The sequence below is a fragment of the Pseudorasbora parva genome, chromosome 19, assembly GCF_024679245.1.
Source record: "Pseudorasbora parva isolate DD20220531a chromosome 19, ASM2467924v1, whole genome shotgun sequence".
NCBI lineage: Eukaryota > Metazoa > Chordata > Actinopteri > Cypriniformes > Gobionidae > Pseudorasbora > Pseudorasbora parva.
Genome location: NC_090190.1, coordinates 26509883 through 26527488, shown reverse-complemented (window position 1 = coordinate 26527488; position 17606 = coordinate 26509883). Strand labels below are relative to the sequence as shown.

The 17606-nt window shown below is 39.0% G+C and overlaps 1 protein-coding gene across 3 annotated transcripts in view; it reads right to left on the bottom strand.

Moving 5' to 3' along the window:
- Positions 1-17606, bottom strand: part of cenpa (histone H3-like centromeric protein A) — a 77899-nt gene that overhangs the window by 52176 nt on the left and 8117 nt on the right. For 2 of the 3 annotated variants that reach the window (XM_067425887.1, XM_067425888.1), the window contains exons 3-4: positions 217-332; positions 15-89 (exon numbers count right to left, since the gene is read on the bottom strand). In XM_067425887.1, coding sequence (XP_067281988.1) covers positions 15-89; positions 217-332 — 191 coding nt within the window. The remainder of the gene's footprint in view (positions 1-14; positions 90-216; positions 333-17606) is intronic. The other variant, XM_067425889.1, reaches the window with a different exon arrangement.

Here is a 17606-nt window from a genome sequence, read left to right as displayed (position 1 = left end):
AAATAAACACCTACCTCCTGTAAAGCCATTAGAGCATATCCCTGCCACATCATGTGATCTCGACTAAATGTCTGACACACCTCTCGCACCTGTAAGAATAAAATAAACATTTACACAATTGCTACATCTATGAACATAGCTTGTTCATGTTTAGATTTAGGTGTAAAAGGCTTGTCATGGAGTCTGAATTGAATATTGAAACAGAAGCAGTAGTACCAGTCGGGAAAATGGAGCCTTGCGCAGCAACAGATCAGTAGACTTCTGATATTTGCGTATCTCCATGAGAGCTCGCGTGCCAGGGCGAAATCTGTGTTTCTTCCGTGGGGATGCTTCTAGTACAGACAGCAGAAAAAAATTAATTAAATAAATAAACAAACAAACATTAGTTATTTAGCTGATGCTTTGACATACAGTTCACTTTTCAAACTTTACATTGTAAGCAGCTGAAGCAGGTAGGGGTGAGTGATATGGGCAAAAACAAATCTTATTTCAAAATAATAAAGACCCTTTTTTACTGGGGCATAAACTTAATAATTCAGTTAGTGAAGGTTGATGTAAAGGGAATTAGAATCGGATCGGATCTTGAGGTGCCTAAAGAATCCCACCCCTACCATACAATGATGTATTGTTTGTCTTTGTTTAATAATACAAGATAAAAATCTTTTACAAAAAAAAATATTAATATTAAATCGCAATCTTGGTATAATTAAAAATGTAAAAATAAAAACTGATTGCTTTTATAAATCAATTTTCTGATTTTCTTTCTGATCTGGTCTGGTGATTATTGATCCTTAGGGACTTAAATTCATCTCTGCTGCCCTTCAAACTATTGGTCAAAATGTTTTACTCTTTTAGAGTCTTTGAACACCATACAAATCTGTATGTGTGATCCAACTCACAATCTGTGTCACACACTCAATCTTGTACAGTCTCATGTATTATCATTTTTTTAAATCTCAAATATGGAGGTTATTGATGCAAGTCTGTCTGTCTGTCCATCCATCCCACTCTCTCGCTCTGCAGAGAGAGAGAGCGATGCATCGCTCATATCTTTGGACACTTACTTCACTCAAGCTTAAAAAGATGAAGGTTGCTGGACAGCCCTTGTTAAATGATGTCACCCAAACTCTCAGACAGATTAGTGCTGTCATTAGAGGAAGCTTTTTTTCATTTAAGATCTACTGCAGATCTGAAGAATCTTTCAAGCAAAGAAGTTGTGTTTAGATGTGATTCATGCACTTGTAACATCACATTACAATTCGATTACTGCAACTCTGTTTAATCTGGTCTCACTCAATCTTCATTCTCACGATTAAAATTTGTTCAAAATGCAGCCACAAGACTTTTGACTGGGTATAAAAAGAGGGACCATATCTCCTCTATTTCCTAAAAGGTGCTAGCCTTTTCTGTGGCTGGGAGTAAGAGTTGTAATGGTCTCTCGTATCATGTGAGGTCTGCTCCTTTAAGTACTCTTAAATCGTATTTTTTATTCTTTAGCTTTTGGAAACCTGTAATTGTTTGTGTTTACCTCGGTTTCTTTGTATGGCGCGAACTCGGTTAGCTGGATTTGATTGTTGACGATTTGGCATGATCTCGGATTGTTTGGTTCTTCAATGATTATCCTGGACTACCTTGATGTCACATCAACAGGTCTAAGTTTAAACCTGCACGGGAGCAGGCTTATTTCATTGAAACAGGATTAGATAGCATCTTGAGGTGATACTTAAAATGTGTCCCAGCCACTGCTACTTAAAATTCCTTACTTAATCAAGGGCAATACAATAGTGATCGACCGATATATCGTTTTCCCGATATTTAAGCATTTTCCCATAATCTGGTATCGGTTTTGTAACATCAGATTTCCTGATAAATTGCGTTGCAAAAATTACGTTTTGAGAATTGCACATATGCGCCACATTAAAGGACTGCATCTGAGGGGAGATGAGTCAACAGTGGTGTGCAAAGGTAAAATAACCTGCATTCCTTAAAGGTGCATTATGCAACTTTCCGTCCACTGGAGGGTGCCTATTCTAAGAAAAGGCGTAGTTTGATGACGCCAAGTGTGTATCTTGGGACATGTGGCCTAGGGCTGGGCGATATGACGATATTATCATATATCGACGATGTCTCGCAAATATGTCGATATGGATAACAGTCAGTGTTATCAGACGATAATCGACATCATAAAAATGACGACTGATAAACTCACAGGACATTGCGTTGCCAAATACATTATAAATAGTACTTACCATACACTCACCTTTTTAGTGTTTTTGATGCATAACTACAGTAGCCTATATGTGTTAAAGCAAAACATTGAATTATGGATAAGACGTTGGTTGTGTTTTCATTATACACGCGCAAAGAGAAGCACATTGGCTTGGCTAAATGTTTTAAAACGCTCTAAAAATATTATTTCCTATTAGGCTAAATTATAAATATAATAGCCTATTAATAATACAAACATTAATCAAACATGGAAACCTGGAAAACATTTAAAATAGCCTACTTACGCTAAAAATAAAACGAGAGAGAAACCTTTGGGGGGAAAAATAGCTCAACGAAAAAAAAAAAAAAAAGCTCAACCTTAAACGGTTGAAAATGTCTATAAAAGCTAACCATAGGCCTGTATTTTAAATACTATAAAATAAAGGTGTTAGAATAAAATTATTATAATATAAAAAATGAAAGAAAAATATATTAAAGTGAAGTAAAAATGCGCGCTAAACTCACAGCTCGTGCAGTGATGGAGCGCAGTTCTGAACAGAAACGCAAGAGCTGCTCGCGTCAACACTGCACTTTGCTTAATTAAATATTTTCGTTTCGAATGGTTTCGTTTAAAAGTGGACATTTTAAGCTTTCTATGCGCATATGTCTGTGAGGCAAGTAGCCTGCTGCGTTTCGGTTTATTTATGAGACGCGCTCCAGTTCATAAGAAATTAAAGCGATCACTCCCGCGTCTTCAACACGATTCATGTCTTCCATTTGCATATTATTTATTAAACCCAGGCAATTGGCCAAAGAAACCTTTATTAAAATTAAGATACAATTTAAACAAAACGAAAGAATGCTTTCTACAAAACAAAACTTAATATTAAACTAAATATAACCACCAAAAGCATTTCTGACTCACTCGCATCTTTGCACTTATCATAATCAGATGAAATGTAAAAATACTATTATAATAGGCCTATTCAAACATAATATGCAAAAAGAAAGAAGACAAATATTGTTTAATGGCTACAACAAAGTGAGCTACAGATAAATATCTGAGCTGGATTTAATTATTTTACAGGTGAGCGGTTCATGAGCGCGCGCCTGCGGATTATTGAGCCGAGTCAAGCCAAGTCAGCTTTATTTATTATACTAGTTCTTTTACAATGACAATTGTTTCAAAGCAGCTTCACAGTGTTAAACAGGACAATATTGCAACAAAATTTGATTTCCAGTCGTTCTGGAAAAACAGTGATGTTATCAGCTTATTTCGTTAATTTTAGTTTTAACATGAGTCACACCGGTCCGCTTCGCTCATTACATGCTCGTTCTCATAATTACAGTTAATGTGCCGGGCCGGGCAAGGCTCGGACACAACGAGCACAAGCTCCGGTAGGGTCGGGCTTGATTTTGAGCACGATCTAAGCTCTAATCGACATTTAATGTGTCATTGCCGCTCGACCACATATCCGTCGTCTGAAGCGGCTGCAGAGCGGAAACGAGGCTGCTACTGCTGGGTATAGTGTAGCCTACATATACTATACTATATGGCTGCGGAGGGTTCACTTTCTTTCGTTTTTTTTTGTCTTCTTCTTTTTTTTTTTGCACAGCCTGCAGATAGCCTCTGTTGGATCCACTGGTTCACCATTTGCATTTGGTTTAAATCCATAATACTGCCAAATTACTAATGCACATCTTTTCTTGGATATTAAGCGTTGTCCTCCATTTTATGCCTGGAAAATTTTGTGGCGCAGGGGAGTGGGCGGGATCAGTGCGGAGTAGATGATATTATCGGATATCGCGATGTTTTTGAAGGCGATTATCGCCCCCCAAAAATTAACATATCGCCCAGCCCTAATGTGGCCTTCACCTCACAGCCAGTGGAAAATAGGACTCGAGCAGAAATCATGTTCATGAATGAGGTTATTAATGTTACTGTAGTGTAAAACAGAGCAGGACCGAGTGTTGTGGAGCCGAGCACGGTTGCTGGAGCGATTGTTATACAAACACACAGCTCGCGAGTACCGGGACTTTTATTATGACGGGACAGGGCAGTCGCCAGGCGCGCGCACTTCCACTTTTTCCGGTCATGATTATAAGGTAAAGCAGCTCTGTTTATCATATTAGATACATTTAAGTGTGTTTAATATTATGTTATGACATTACTTTGTGCGTTCGCTCGACGCTGCTGTGACATGTTCACACTGCTAAGAGAAAAGCGCTTCTGCAGAATAAAACCGAGGGTAACGCAGATATGATGCGATTGACAGGCGACTCGCTCAAATGCTATGCTGAAACGTCCCGGTCCTTAAAATAGCAATTTACAAATAGTTGGAAACATTTGGGATATTGTAAGTACTCAACTGAACAAAATATATAACACTGACCTAGTGGTTTTTGGATATTTTACTGCAAAAATACTACATAGTGCACCTTTAATTAATAAACTTTTACATAACAGTAATGCACAATTGAGATAACCACAAATAAGATGTTATAAGATGGTGATATTTATAGTTTTGTAGTTTAAACTTGGCGCTAAGTAGAGACGAACTCACTGACGGAGTCAGTCAGGTAATCAGTCATGTCACAATGAAGACGTAACTTCACATTAGACATGTGCCGATTTTCGATAATGCGATTTATCACGATAATGAATATGCACAATATTGTTATCGTGGGCACTTTAAAATATCGTAAATAATAATTTATTAACAATTTATAATTTTTTTATAATGCACTCAATAATACTTTGCCCATCAACCGTATAAATGCTCAACACCGCTGTATTCTGCGTCGAAAGGGACACGCGCTCAGATATAAACAAGCCCAACGTGCGTTTGCACATGACTGAACCAGACGCGCTGCTGAAGTGCTGCTCAGTGACAGCAGAGGGCGCTGATGAACTGCAGAATGCTGCAGTTACCCCGGAAACCAGCAAACAAACAAAAAACGCGTGTAGTTTTTAAAACAGCCATTCGTTTTTGTAATCTCAATGTTGTTCATCACAGCACCAAATACTTAATACTTAAAGACTTAATAGCCTATTTATTTTCAAACATAAACATTTTTATGTTTTAATCTGGACTACAACATGTAGTCTGACATACTCATTTTTTTGTTTGTAATTATAAAAACTATTGTAATGGTAATATTTCTAATTTTTAAAAATACACAAAATGTTATATAGACGGTTTCAACGGCAGCAACATAAACAAACGCTACTGCGAATGCACGCTTTTGTGGCCCAAACTTAACTTCCGGTAGACATAAATAACACCAGAGGATGCGTTATTTTTCTTATGCGTTAGCATCTTTAATTTTAATTGTGCACCATTATCTTAATGTTTAGATATTTTTATTTTGTTTCAGCATGTTTATTATAAATAATCTCCCGTCTCTCTCACATAATCTCCCATTTATGTCTTTAATATAGAGTGGGAAAACGCCCCACTTAAAGGGTAGGTCACCCAAAACTGAAAATCCTGTCATTCATTACTCACCTTCACGTTGATCCCAGAGTTTCTGCTAGAAAAAAATGGTGCCGGTCAAAGTGACCGGCAGTGGTTTCGTTTTCCGGACATTTTGATGATATGCCGGTCAAAAACTCCTGAAAGCAGATTATGTAACTTTAAAAAAAAAGACATAATCAGGCCGTATATGCAACATATTTATTAGCCGAACTTTCAAATAGACGAAAAAAAAAAATGAACGTCCGATTGGCGTCAATCAACCAATTTTTTTTTAACTCATAGGCGTAATTTGCGGGTGGGACAGGTGGGACATGTCCCCACAATTTTTTTAAAACATCTTGCTTCACGGATTAACCTAACTAATACAAACAAAACATCTCTGGTTAACTAGAAGAGAATCATTTCAATCCCTGTATCCCTGACATCAGTGAGTGATGTCCTTTTGTTTGACATTAAACATAGCAGTAAAGGCGACTTCCCCTTTAAGACCTAATAGAAGGATATGCGTCATCTTTCACGACTGTATAAAGTTCACTTAAGGTATATTCAGACTATGTCTGCTAGAATACTCATCAAGATGAATATGTTGGCATACTTTTTGTGTGAGTTTGTCTGTTTAAGCGCAAGACTTGAAAGATAACTCAATATTTGCGCGCTGTGAGACGGGTGCGCGCTTCCGGATGACAGTGACGGATCTTCTCTCAGCGCGAGCACGAGTTCTTATTCGCGTCTTCTAGTACTACATCCAGGTAATGACGGCGAAAACGACTGGGTCATATTCGGACATACGGCCACACTCGCATGCACTGAACACAGTTTATAAAGAGGGGAAACAGTATGCTATTTTTATTTACCCGCCACGGTGGCCGGTAGGTGAAGCGAGTTTACCCGCCACAACTCAAAATCACCCGCATTTGGCTGGTGGCGGGTGCTAATTTCCATCCCTGCTTGGCGCGCTTGTATGCAATTCTCAAAACATCCACAATACGGCGCCATTTATCGGAAAATTCGATATTACAAAACCAAGGTATCTGCAGGTTTCACCAAGTCAAATTTAAGACTTTTTAAGACCTTTTTAAGACCATTATGAATAAAATTTAAGACCTATATCACGCAATAAAAAAACATGCACAGGAAATGCAGAATCACTCAATTAGGCTACTTAAAATTATGTTATTTAATTTATTTAAATTGAACAAAGTATTAGTAAACTTATTATTCATAGCTCAATCCCACCAGGATTAGCATTAGGGCTGGGCGATATGGCCCAAAAAAAAAATCCCAGATTTTTTCACCAAAAATTCGATTTACGATTTAAAACGATTTTTTTCCCCTCCTACTTAAAATCAGTCTGCAGATGACAAAGAAATTGTTCAAAACAAGTTTAAACTTTATTTTGTTTAGGTAAAATTAAATATTTGCAGCTTGGTAGAAGTGCCACCTGGGGTGCAAAACTTTCCGCATGTGAATAACCCCCGACTATTCCACAGTATAAATGGGCACCATATCTTTTGCAATATACAGTATACATATCAAAGGTTTATGAATTGATATGCAGATAAAATTAACTTTTATTAACAACAGTAATGTGAAAAAAAAGTATAGGGAAAATTTAAATGTAGCCTAATGCTCTTATTAAATATAGATTAGTATTGTTCTTCAATAGTCTCACACTGAACTGATCGACAGCTTCAGTGATTATTAAAGGAGCTCTTTACTTTACTGTAATTTAGTCACAATTTGAAGAAAAGTTTAGTTTTTCCTGAGACTGTGACTTCGTACTTTCCATACATTAGGGAGTGAAAATCGCTAATAAATCAATAAGTGCTCTTCTGCTGGTTATAGTGGTGGGCATTTCATATCTTTTTTTAAATAAAAATGCTACAAAATGGATTACACATTTAAAAAAAATAAACTAAAAAAAACATTCGACTATTTCTTTCACAAGACCCCTTAAACTTTTAGTTTTACAAACCATCACATTAAAAATAACATTACAATCGGATATCTAGAGCTTTGAAGTGCTGGAAATAAGTGTGAAGCTCTTGAAAACCATTGGAAAGTGCTTGAATTTCAATCTCAAAAGGTTGTACGAATCCTGAGATAAATAATGACAACAACAACATTAAATCCATGTGGTTTTACTACAGTACAATCGTGGTAAATGTTGGTGATTTGTGACTGAAACCCCTGACCTTCGCTCAGCTCTGTTTGATCTGATATCTGTGGTTTATAACAGAATTCTGCGCCGACCGCTTCCACTAGATCACAGTAGCGATGGTGTGTTGATTTAAACGGTCTCTCACTGGATCACCAGCGCTGTGTATCGTGTCTGTCACGAGATTGGCCCGTGTGTGAGCTCGCGCTGCGTTCGTGTCAGCGCAGCTTTAAATGAGTATAGCGCCTACCGCAGTTCCGTTCAGACTTCAAACACACTTTGCAGCGGGGTATTGTTAATTGTTCTGTGAAAAACTGAACCAATTACGAATGACACGGTATGTTGTTAGACGCGGGAGCTCAGAGGGGAGCGTCGGCGGATTTGAAAGAGAAAACCGATTTTCATTCAAAAAAATCGTCGTAAACTAAAAACTCGAATTAATTCATAAAATCGATTTATCGCCCAGCCCTAATTAGCATATATATATATATATATATATATATATATATATATATATATATATATATATTTTGTGGTGGTCACTTCCATAGATTTGCAAACATTTTTATTTTTTTAAATAATTAGGATGCAACATAAAACATATTATTATGTTAGATGCACAATAGTCACACATGGCAATAAAACTGACAAAATGCATGAATCTTGTTTTGTTATTATCAAAAAAGGCTGGTTCAGTTGTGTGCGATCTATCTTTAATAACACGATCGCTTGGGGTGGGAACCAACATCTTAAAAGTAAACCACAGCAATAATTGCTTAATATAAGTAAAGCGTTTTCAAGTGATTACGTAATCAAGTAATCGGTCAGTAATAAAATGTATACTTATAAACAAATGACAATAGGACAAATAAATACAACATAAAGATACATATCTACAAAGAGGAGCACGCCACCGTTTCTAAATGTAGCAAAGTACCAAAGTTGAATAAGCCCTATTTCTAAAACAGTTGGAGTGTTCCTTTAAGTGTAAGTGCTGTTTTCCCCGTTTGTGTTGTTAAGCTATATTAGTTTGCTTTCAATTTGAGAGCTTACTAATGCGCAGATCCAGTGCTTACTGACACGTCCCAAACTTTTTAACTCAAATCAGGATTTAGACATATGCATAATGTGTATATTTGATCGTTCAAGAGTAACCTTAGGGTAATGAGCCTAGAAATAACACATTCAATACACTCGCGCGAGCGCTGACAGGCAGCAAACACACGCAGCCTGACATCGGAGTTCAGAGTTTACATCACTGTTATTAACTCTTTTAGTGCAATCGGGTATATTATACTTTTATTTGGTCATTAAGCAAGATGGTGAGAAAGATTCGCGTTCACGATCGCGGAACTGCAAGAACCGTCAGACTCAAAGAATAAAATCCGTTTTATGCGTCTGTGGGGTACGATCAGAAAGAGGCTTGTGCCAATAACACGAAAGCTGATTGGCTGCAATATAAGTGGAATGCTTGTCTAATTTGTAGTTGTAATAGAGCGAACAATAGTTGGTCTAGCGAAAGAAAGAACTACAAACACATACGTGCGCGCATGCTGCGGGAGGCGAGAGCATTTCAATGAGGTAGCGTTACATGGACGTAGGAAAATTAAGACCTGTTAAACATTATTTAAGACCTAGAACGCAGTGCTTCCGCGAATTTAAGACTTTTTAAGGCCTTATATTTTGATTTTGAAATGTAATACTTTTAAGACTTTTTAAGACTCCGCGGGGACCCTGAAAACCAATACCCGATTATGGGAAAATGCTTAAACATCGGGAAAAATATCAGGAATACGATATATCGGTCGATCACTACTTATTTCCCAGCTCATACTTTTCTTATCCTACTTTTACAATTTGCAAGTTACACAAAACACACAAGCCGTGCTTACTCTGATCACAGCCAATTAAATGTGAAGAATATGTTCTTCAAGTCCGATCGACTCAGGTATTACTCACAATGTTAAACAGACCCGGGACCCGAAGTAATAGATTGGGAACTAGTAGGGGTGTAAGAAAATATCGATACACATGAATATTGCGATATTATATTTGGCGATACTGTATCGATTCTCAAAAATGCTGTATCGATATTTATATATTTATTTATTTACATCCAAGATTCGTGGCTTTGTGTTCGGTTTAAATCACAGACTGTATAACACCCAACCGCTAGATGGCAGTGTTATCTCAGAACGTATAACTGATGCGGAGCCGGAGAAGCGCAAGGTAAAAGTGCATGCATCACTAGTGTTTACATTAGCAAACCCAGCTCTCAAGACGATAGCATTATTCCGCTCCTTCAGTATACCGAGCTGAAGTGTGGACTCATTTTGGCTTCAGCTAAAAAGAAGCCACTCAGGAAATCGACAAGAATCATTTTGTTTGCAAAATAGGCCAAGTTATAATCTAATACTCGGGAAACACATCGAAACAGCCTGACGTCAACCGCGCTGCTGTGAAGCGTTTCGATATAGAATAGACTGCACGTTTTCCTCTCAGTAACAAAATAAACACAAGCCAAAACTGACAGCGGTGGCAGGAGAACGAAAGATAATAGCGATGTGGATATGGATGCACCAGCTCTGCAGTTCAGTACTTGAAATAGCACTTTATACAACAGACTGCTTTATAGAAAATAGCTTTAGGCCCCGTTCACACAGAACGCGTTTTTCAGGTTCAAAAACGCGAGGTGCACTGCACTCCCTTTTTTGGTCGGCGTTTTTTCATTCAAAAATGAGCAGTGCGCTTTAATGTTTCTAGGCAACCCCCGAATCACCTGTCAGTCAAATCAATGTAACGGCCCGCCTCTTCATTCATTCGGACAACAGAAAATAAGCTCGATGATGTTGCGCGCTTTTCTGCTCAGAGTTGACTTTTTTTCAACTTCATGCGCTCGGAGCGCTCCTTCAAAAACACGAGGCGCCCAGGGCGCATAACCAGCACGCATAACGCTCTCTGCCAACCGAAATCCATTCAAAAAAGGCGCCTCTCGCTGCAAAAAAGCGTTCTATGTGATCGGGGCTGCTGTGTTAAATATAAAACAAACAGTCATTCAGTCATGAAAATGACTGCACTTCCTGTTGTTAAATAGCCACTGCTATACTGTGAACCTTTAAAACATTTACACATAAAGAATCCTGCAGTCACTTTACATTTCCCTTAACTTAGATTGCACATTGCATATGATTAGTGATATAAATTATACTGTATTAATTAAATAAAATACTTTGTCTCGTGTTTTAGGCTTATGGTTGTGTTCTTTATTCTTTTAAATTATAAAAAACAAAAACAAAATATCGCAATATATTTAATTCTGATTCCGCCACTTTGCTTGTTTGCCTTCCCTGTGCTGTGCTCGTGCGCCTCCCGCCTCGTTGCTTTTGTTCCCCCTCCCCTCGCGTGTTGTCTCATTGAACACGGCGGCGTCCGCAACCAGGTGAGGATTAGTTATCATGTTAACAAGCGCGCGTTGTTAACATGACATCATTACATTTCCCTTAACTTAGTTTGCACATTGCATATGATTAGTGATATAAATTATACTGTATTAATTAAATAAAATACTTTGTCTCGTGTTTTAGGCTTATGGTTGTGTTCTTTATTCTTTTAAATTATAAAAAACAAAAACAAAATATCGCAATATATTGCCTCTCTTACAATATCGCAATATATTGCAATATATCGTATCGTAACCCCTGTATCGTGATACGTATTGTATCGCCAGAGTCTTGGCAATACACAGCCCTAGGAACTAGGGATGGGTATTGTTAAAGGGGGGGTGAAATGCTGTTTCATGCATACTGAGCTTTTTACACCTTTAAAGACTTGGATTCCCATCCTAAACATAGACAAAGTTTCAAAAACTAATGTTGGACGTTTGATGGAGTATTTCTGTGTTAAAAATACTCCTTCCGGTTTCTCACAAGTTTCGGCGAGTTTTTTTCGAGTATGGGTCTACTTGACGTTAAATAGAGCGGAAGGTCCTTGTATGGGCTGTACGGGCTCTTCTCCCGGAAGGGTGCGCGCGCGCGTGACTAGAGGGAGAGAGAGGAAATGCACGCTGTAAACAGTCTCTCAGGTGCAGATCCAGTCGTCCGTGAACACTTATGTCGCGCCGCGCTCCACTTTATTCCTATGGGTGACTTCGAGCGACTTCAACGCTTCAGCACAGCATTCCGGGAAGGCAGCGCTGCATTTGAACCGATTTGAACGCAGAAATGACGGGAAGCTTCAAGGCATCGCTTCAGTCGCGTCGCAAAGTGGATTTCCACGGTCACTGCTGTCACAGGACTTCACCAAATCATACCAAAGAAGTGTGTTTTTGACAGAGCGGTCCTGCTTTGGAAGATGCCGGTGAGTAAATCAACTTCAAATGTCTCTGCTATTGGCTACCGTCGCATGAGTAAACATCAGTAAACGATACGATCGCGTGCTTCGTCATTCAAATGCGCTAACGGTTACTCCATTGTTGTTCTGTATAACGTTACACTATTCTGACTCTGACGTGCAAAACCGTTTTGCTTGCTACCTCTAAGGTCTAGTCACATACAATAGTCCATAAACCGAATCATGTCCTCATAAACTGCACACAAAGGCCCCTAAATACAGTACATACCACAGAGACGGACATCCTGATGTTGCCGTTTCTCCTGTTCAATTTATTTCAGCCTCAGATTTGATTGTGGATCATTATCTGTATTAGCTGAGATAGATGGGTTTCTCCACGCTTGAGGACGTCACCGCTTTGCGCGCTTGTCATTCTTTAGCTCCGCCCACACGATACGCCTCCAGCCTCCAGCATGTTTATTTACACAGCTGCCTCTAAGACATATGTGCAGATCTATAGGCGACTTTGGCAGATGCACTACATTTTCTCCCGACTATATCCATAATAACTACGTTCCTTTTAGACACAAATTGTGTTGTGTTTAGGAGACTCTCCAAGCCGGTCATTTTGACATGGATTATTGTGTACATTTGATCGTTTCGATCACAAGTGTGAAACCGAAAGTGTAATTTGCTTGTCTCGTTGCGGGCTGTTTCGGAGCGCGCGCCGACTTGAGAACAATCTCTTGCGCATATTTTTGTGCTTTTAATTGCTCTTTTTATTATTAAAAGCGTCCCACAACTTACCAACAGTGGCTAGACTGTATTTTACAACAATCACTGATCGTGCTAATTCTGTCATTGCGTTTGAGTTTTAGGGAGACATGACAGCGTTGCTGCAAAGGGAATCAAGTTGCGCTAGACATAAATATTATAATCTTTGGAAGCAAAAATATAAAATAAAATCAGACTATCAAGTAGGGGTGGGCTATATCTCTATATTTAAAATATATCGAGATATTTTTTCAACTCGATATGGATTTGGACATATCGTATATATCGATATATTGTTTATATTTAATACTGATTCCGCCACTTTACTTGTTTGCTTTCCCTGTGCTGTGCTCGTGCGCCTCCCGCCTCGTTGCTTTTGTTCCCCCTCCCCTCGCGTGTTGTCTCATTGAACACGGCGGCGTCCGCAACCAGGTGAGGATTAGTTATCATGTTAACAAGCGTGCGCGTTGTTCAGGACTCAGTTTAGAGACCATGTTTTCCTTCTAACACAACTGCTTGCTAAAAAATTCAGTAAGAAATATTAATGTTCATCATAGTTCAAATCGCACGTTTCACCCACAGTCAGGTGATTGACACTATTGGTGCGAGACGCGGTCGCAATCATATGATTTGTGTCTAACTGATCGCATGGTTTTCGGTTAAAATGTCAAAATGATCGCATATCATTTGAAAACATTTAAAAAGTATTGCAATATCATTACTATTATTATTTTGTCAGCTTTATCACGTGATTATGATGAATAGGTCTATTCATGTTTTAACCAAGAGGGAAAAACGCGACATCCCGGGTGTCCTGAGACACAGTGCTCTTCTATAAGTTGTACAGTATCATATAGCCTACCTTCTGACATTCATATTTCCGTCAGTAACTGGAAAAGAAGTGAAACTCAGCTCATGTGTAGCCTACATGATCCGCATGATGAGTTTGAATTTTGTCAAACTCATGACAAACATCACTGTTTGAATTTTGTCTGTCTGTCTGTCTGTACTAGAAAAGTATTGCGATACCCTGCTATTACATTGTAAACATTGAAGCATGAGAAGAAAAGGCGCCACGCGGGACGTGCTCACGCTACCGGACTCTGACTTGAAGCGTTGTATGGTTAAATTATAGAGTGAAGACCAAGTAAGCAGTTTTATATTTGATTATTTATTTATTTTCTTGACCTGCTACTGTTAAATAGACCTAATGAATCCAAAAACCAGGGCAGGAACATGCAGAAAAATAAAACGATGAATAATAAATTCTGTTGTCATATTATTCATATTATCTGTTTTATTTTTTTTTACCATGGTATCGATATCGAGGTATTTTAGTCTGGTATCGTATCGAAGTCAAAAATTTGGTATCGTGACAACACTACGTCCGAGCTTATCGATACAACGGTCTTTCAAAATTCACCACCGGGGCCTGTTTAATATTGGGACCCGACCCGGACCCAGCCAACCATTTAAAATATAGACCCGAAAAGGTGCTCCATGAAGACCTCTATGGCAAAACATCTTTCCCACCGACAAATGCCTTGATCGGGCATTTGTCGGTGGGATGTCCTCTGTTCCTCTTTTAAAATTAATCCACTGTCGATATGTTCTATAACAGACGCAGTGGCGGAATCTACACATCTCAGGTCTTCAACAACAGCCATCATTGTTGTAAACTAATTCAACCCAGGCGCTCTTTAATGATGTGGCTGATTAGGGCTGCACACCTAATGACCGCACCCGGTAACCGCACTATTGTAAAAACGCGCTATTGACAAGCCAACCGCAGAGGAAGGAAAGCAACCGCAGAAACCGTGGCAACCGCAGTGTTGTGTTTTTTTTTTTTGTGGCCTTGATTTACAATTCATCATGTGCATTTGATGTTAAATAAATTAATAATGATACAAGAGTGTTACTACTGTCATTTTCCGCGAAATGTTTGTATCCGGTGTTTCGTTTATTTTGAATAGGCCTACTGAAACGATGGCAGACGCTCTCGTCCCAAAACCTAATGCTACCACGTCGCTAGTTTGGGAACATTTCGGCTTTCAACCCAATGAAAAAGGCGAGCCAGCGAATTTAGATGAGCCGATATGCAAGATTTGCAGCAAAAGGTTCTTGTGACATGCGGCAATACATCTAATTTAAGGCGTCATCTTGCTAACTGTCATCCAGCCATTGAAGCGCAGCTGCCCCCTCAAGCATCAGGTCGCAGAGCAACTTCAAAAAGAACAGCTGAGGCCGGTACCAGCCGACAGTTAGGAGTAGCTGAAGCCTCTGCAAAATCTGTAAAATACAGCCGTGAAAGTAACAGGCATAGATGCCAAATATTGTGTATTTGTGCAACGAGCACACCATCAGAAAGAGTTTTCAGTGTCGCGGGGAATATCGTTACGCGCATGCGACCCTCCCTGAAACCGCATAAGGTCAAGATGTTAGTTTTCTTAGCACGAAAAAGACATGATGCAGGTCTAAATCACTTTCGTTTTATGCTTAAGTAATATTTTCGTTTGTTCTCTGTATTTTCACATGGTTTTGTTTTCACACGTTGTTTTAATTCTTTCGTTTTTGGAACATGCATTTTCTTCTTTTCATGTGATAAGTTTAAATTATTTGATTTCTTTTTTTTTTTTAAGGGGGGGTGAAATGCCGTTTCATGCATACTTTTTACACTGTTAAAGACTTGGAATTCCATACTAAACATAGACAAAGTTTCAAAAGTTAAGGTGGACATTTGATGGGAGTATTTCTTTGTCAAAAATACTACTTCCGGTTAGTCATAAGTTTCGGCAATTTTTTTTCGATCATGGGTCCACTTGACGTTAAAATTTCGGAATTTCCTTGTATGGGCCGTACGGGCAATTCTACCGGAAGAGCGTGAGAGAGAGTGCGAAAGCAACAGGCTACGCCCATCAAAGCGGGGCTCGTAGGTAGGCTGCGCTGCACAGGTGATGTGACTTCAAGAAATTAACAATGTCACCAAAAAAGTGCGTTTTTGGTTGCCAGACCAAGACAGTCCTGTACAGATTGCCCAAAAACCCCGCATTAAGGCAACAGTGGATGGAATTTGCTTTTCCGGATCAGCAACTGAGTTGCGCAAAGGTTTATGTCTGTTCACTGCATTTCGGTGCCGACTGTTTCATAAACAAGGCCCAGCATTTCGCCTAATGCTGAAGGATGGAGCAGTCCCAACGATAAAGGTCCCAACGTTAGAACCGCAGGCGGTGAGTAAGGCCATCCTTAAAAATATTCTTGTTTGCCGTAACCCGACCGACCCTGTCAATTTAGGGCCGACTCAAATTATTATTATTTTTTCCTTTTAGTCCGACCGACTTGCCGGTTGTAAATTTGCATTAGACCGACCAATTTCTTTTTTTACTCTTCAAACAACTAATACAAAAGTAATACAATAATATGAAATATATTTTAGTAAGTATTATAAATATATAAATTGCCTGGGTCTACATACGAAGGCTACATTCTTTATTTTATAGAAAAACCCGTGACGTCATCTATGTTTACACTAAGCTTAAAGGGGGGGTGAAACACTCAGTTTCAGTCAGTGTCATGTCAATCTTGAGTACCTATAGAGTAGCATTGCATCCTGCATATCTCCAAAAAGTCTTTATTTTTTTTATAATTATATAAGAAAGATGCGCTGTTCCGAGTCTTTCCGAAAAAAGCCGAGCGGGTGGGGGCGTATCGTGTGAGCGGAGCTAAATAATGACGTGTACGCGCCGCTGTTTTGTGTTGAGTGCGTCATAAAGCTGTGTCATCCCTAACAGCGGGAAAAAAAACTTTATTCAAAATAAAAATATGGCTTTTAATCAGATACAGCCATACATCTATGATCCGGAATCAGACCCAGAGGCTGAAGTTGAACAGGAGCAGCAGCAAAAACGACTAGAGCAGGACGTCTCTATGTGGTACAAGTTATACACTAACTATATAATATGCTTAGCGACTTGTGTTATTTACATATTTATACTTGAATTATATCGTCGTATTTTTGTCTTTGAAGGTGTATACATGTGGGAAGTGCAGTTGTGCACGTGTGTGTGTGTGTGTGTTTACGCGTGGTTTGTGTAGACAAGTAAGCGGACTGGTTTTGCACGGCAGGCTAGTGTTTACATAGAAAGACATGGAATAGTAGCGCATTTGAATGAAGAAGCGTGCTTATTTAGTTCAACATATTTCCCCACTCTTTGTGTATTGTTGTTTGGAGTGCTTTTACAATACACAAACATAAAATTACACATATAGTGGCCAGCTAAACAAATGTACACGCACTACACATCGCATGCTCCATTGATCAATTAACTATACGTGATCATGTTTGGGCTACTTGATGGGCATTGGCAAAAACACAGACATTTGAAGCAGTCTTACTCACCGTCTGCGGTTCTAACGTTGGGACCTTTATCGTTGGGACTGCTCCATCCTTCAGCATTAGGCGATCGGAAAATCCGGCGTCGAGCTGGGCCTTGTTTATGAAACAGTCGGCACCTTAACTTTTGAAACTTTGTCTATGTTTAGTATGGGATTTCAAGTCTTTAACAGCGTAAAAAGATCAGTATGCATGAAACAGTATTTTACCCCCCCTTTAACGGATGTCACACTATGGCCTCCACGTGCGTTCGTTTCGGCTCATTCTC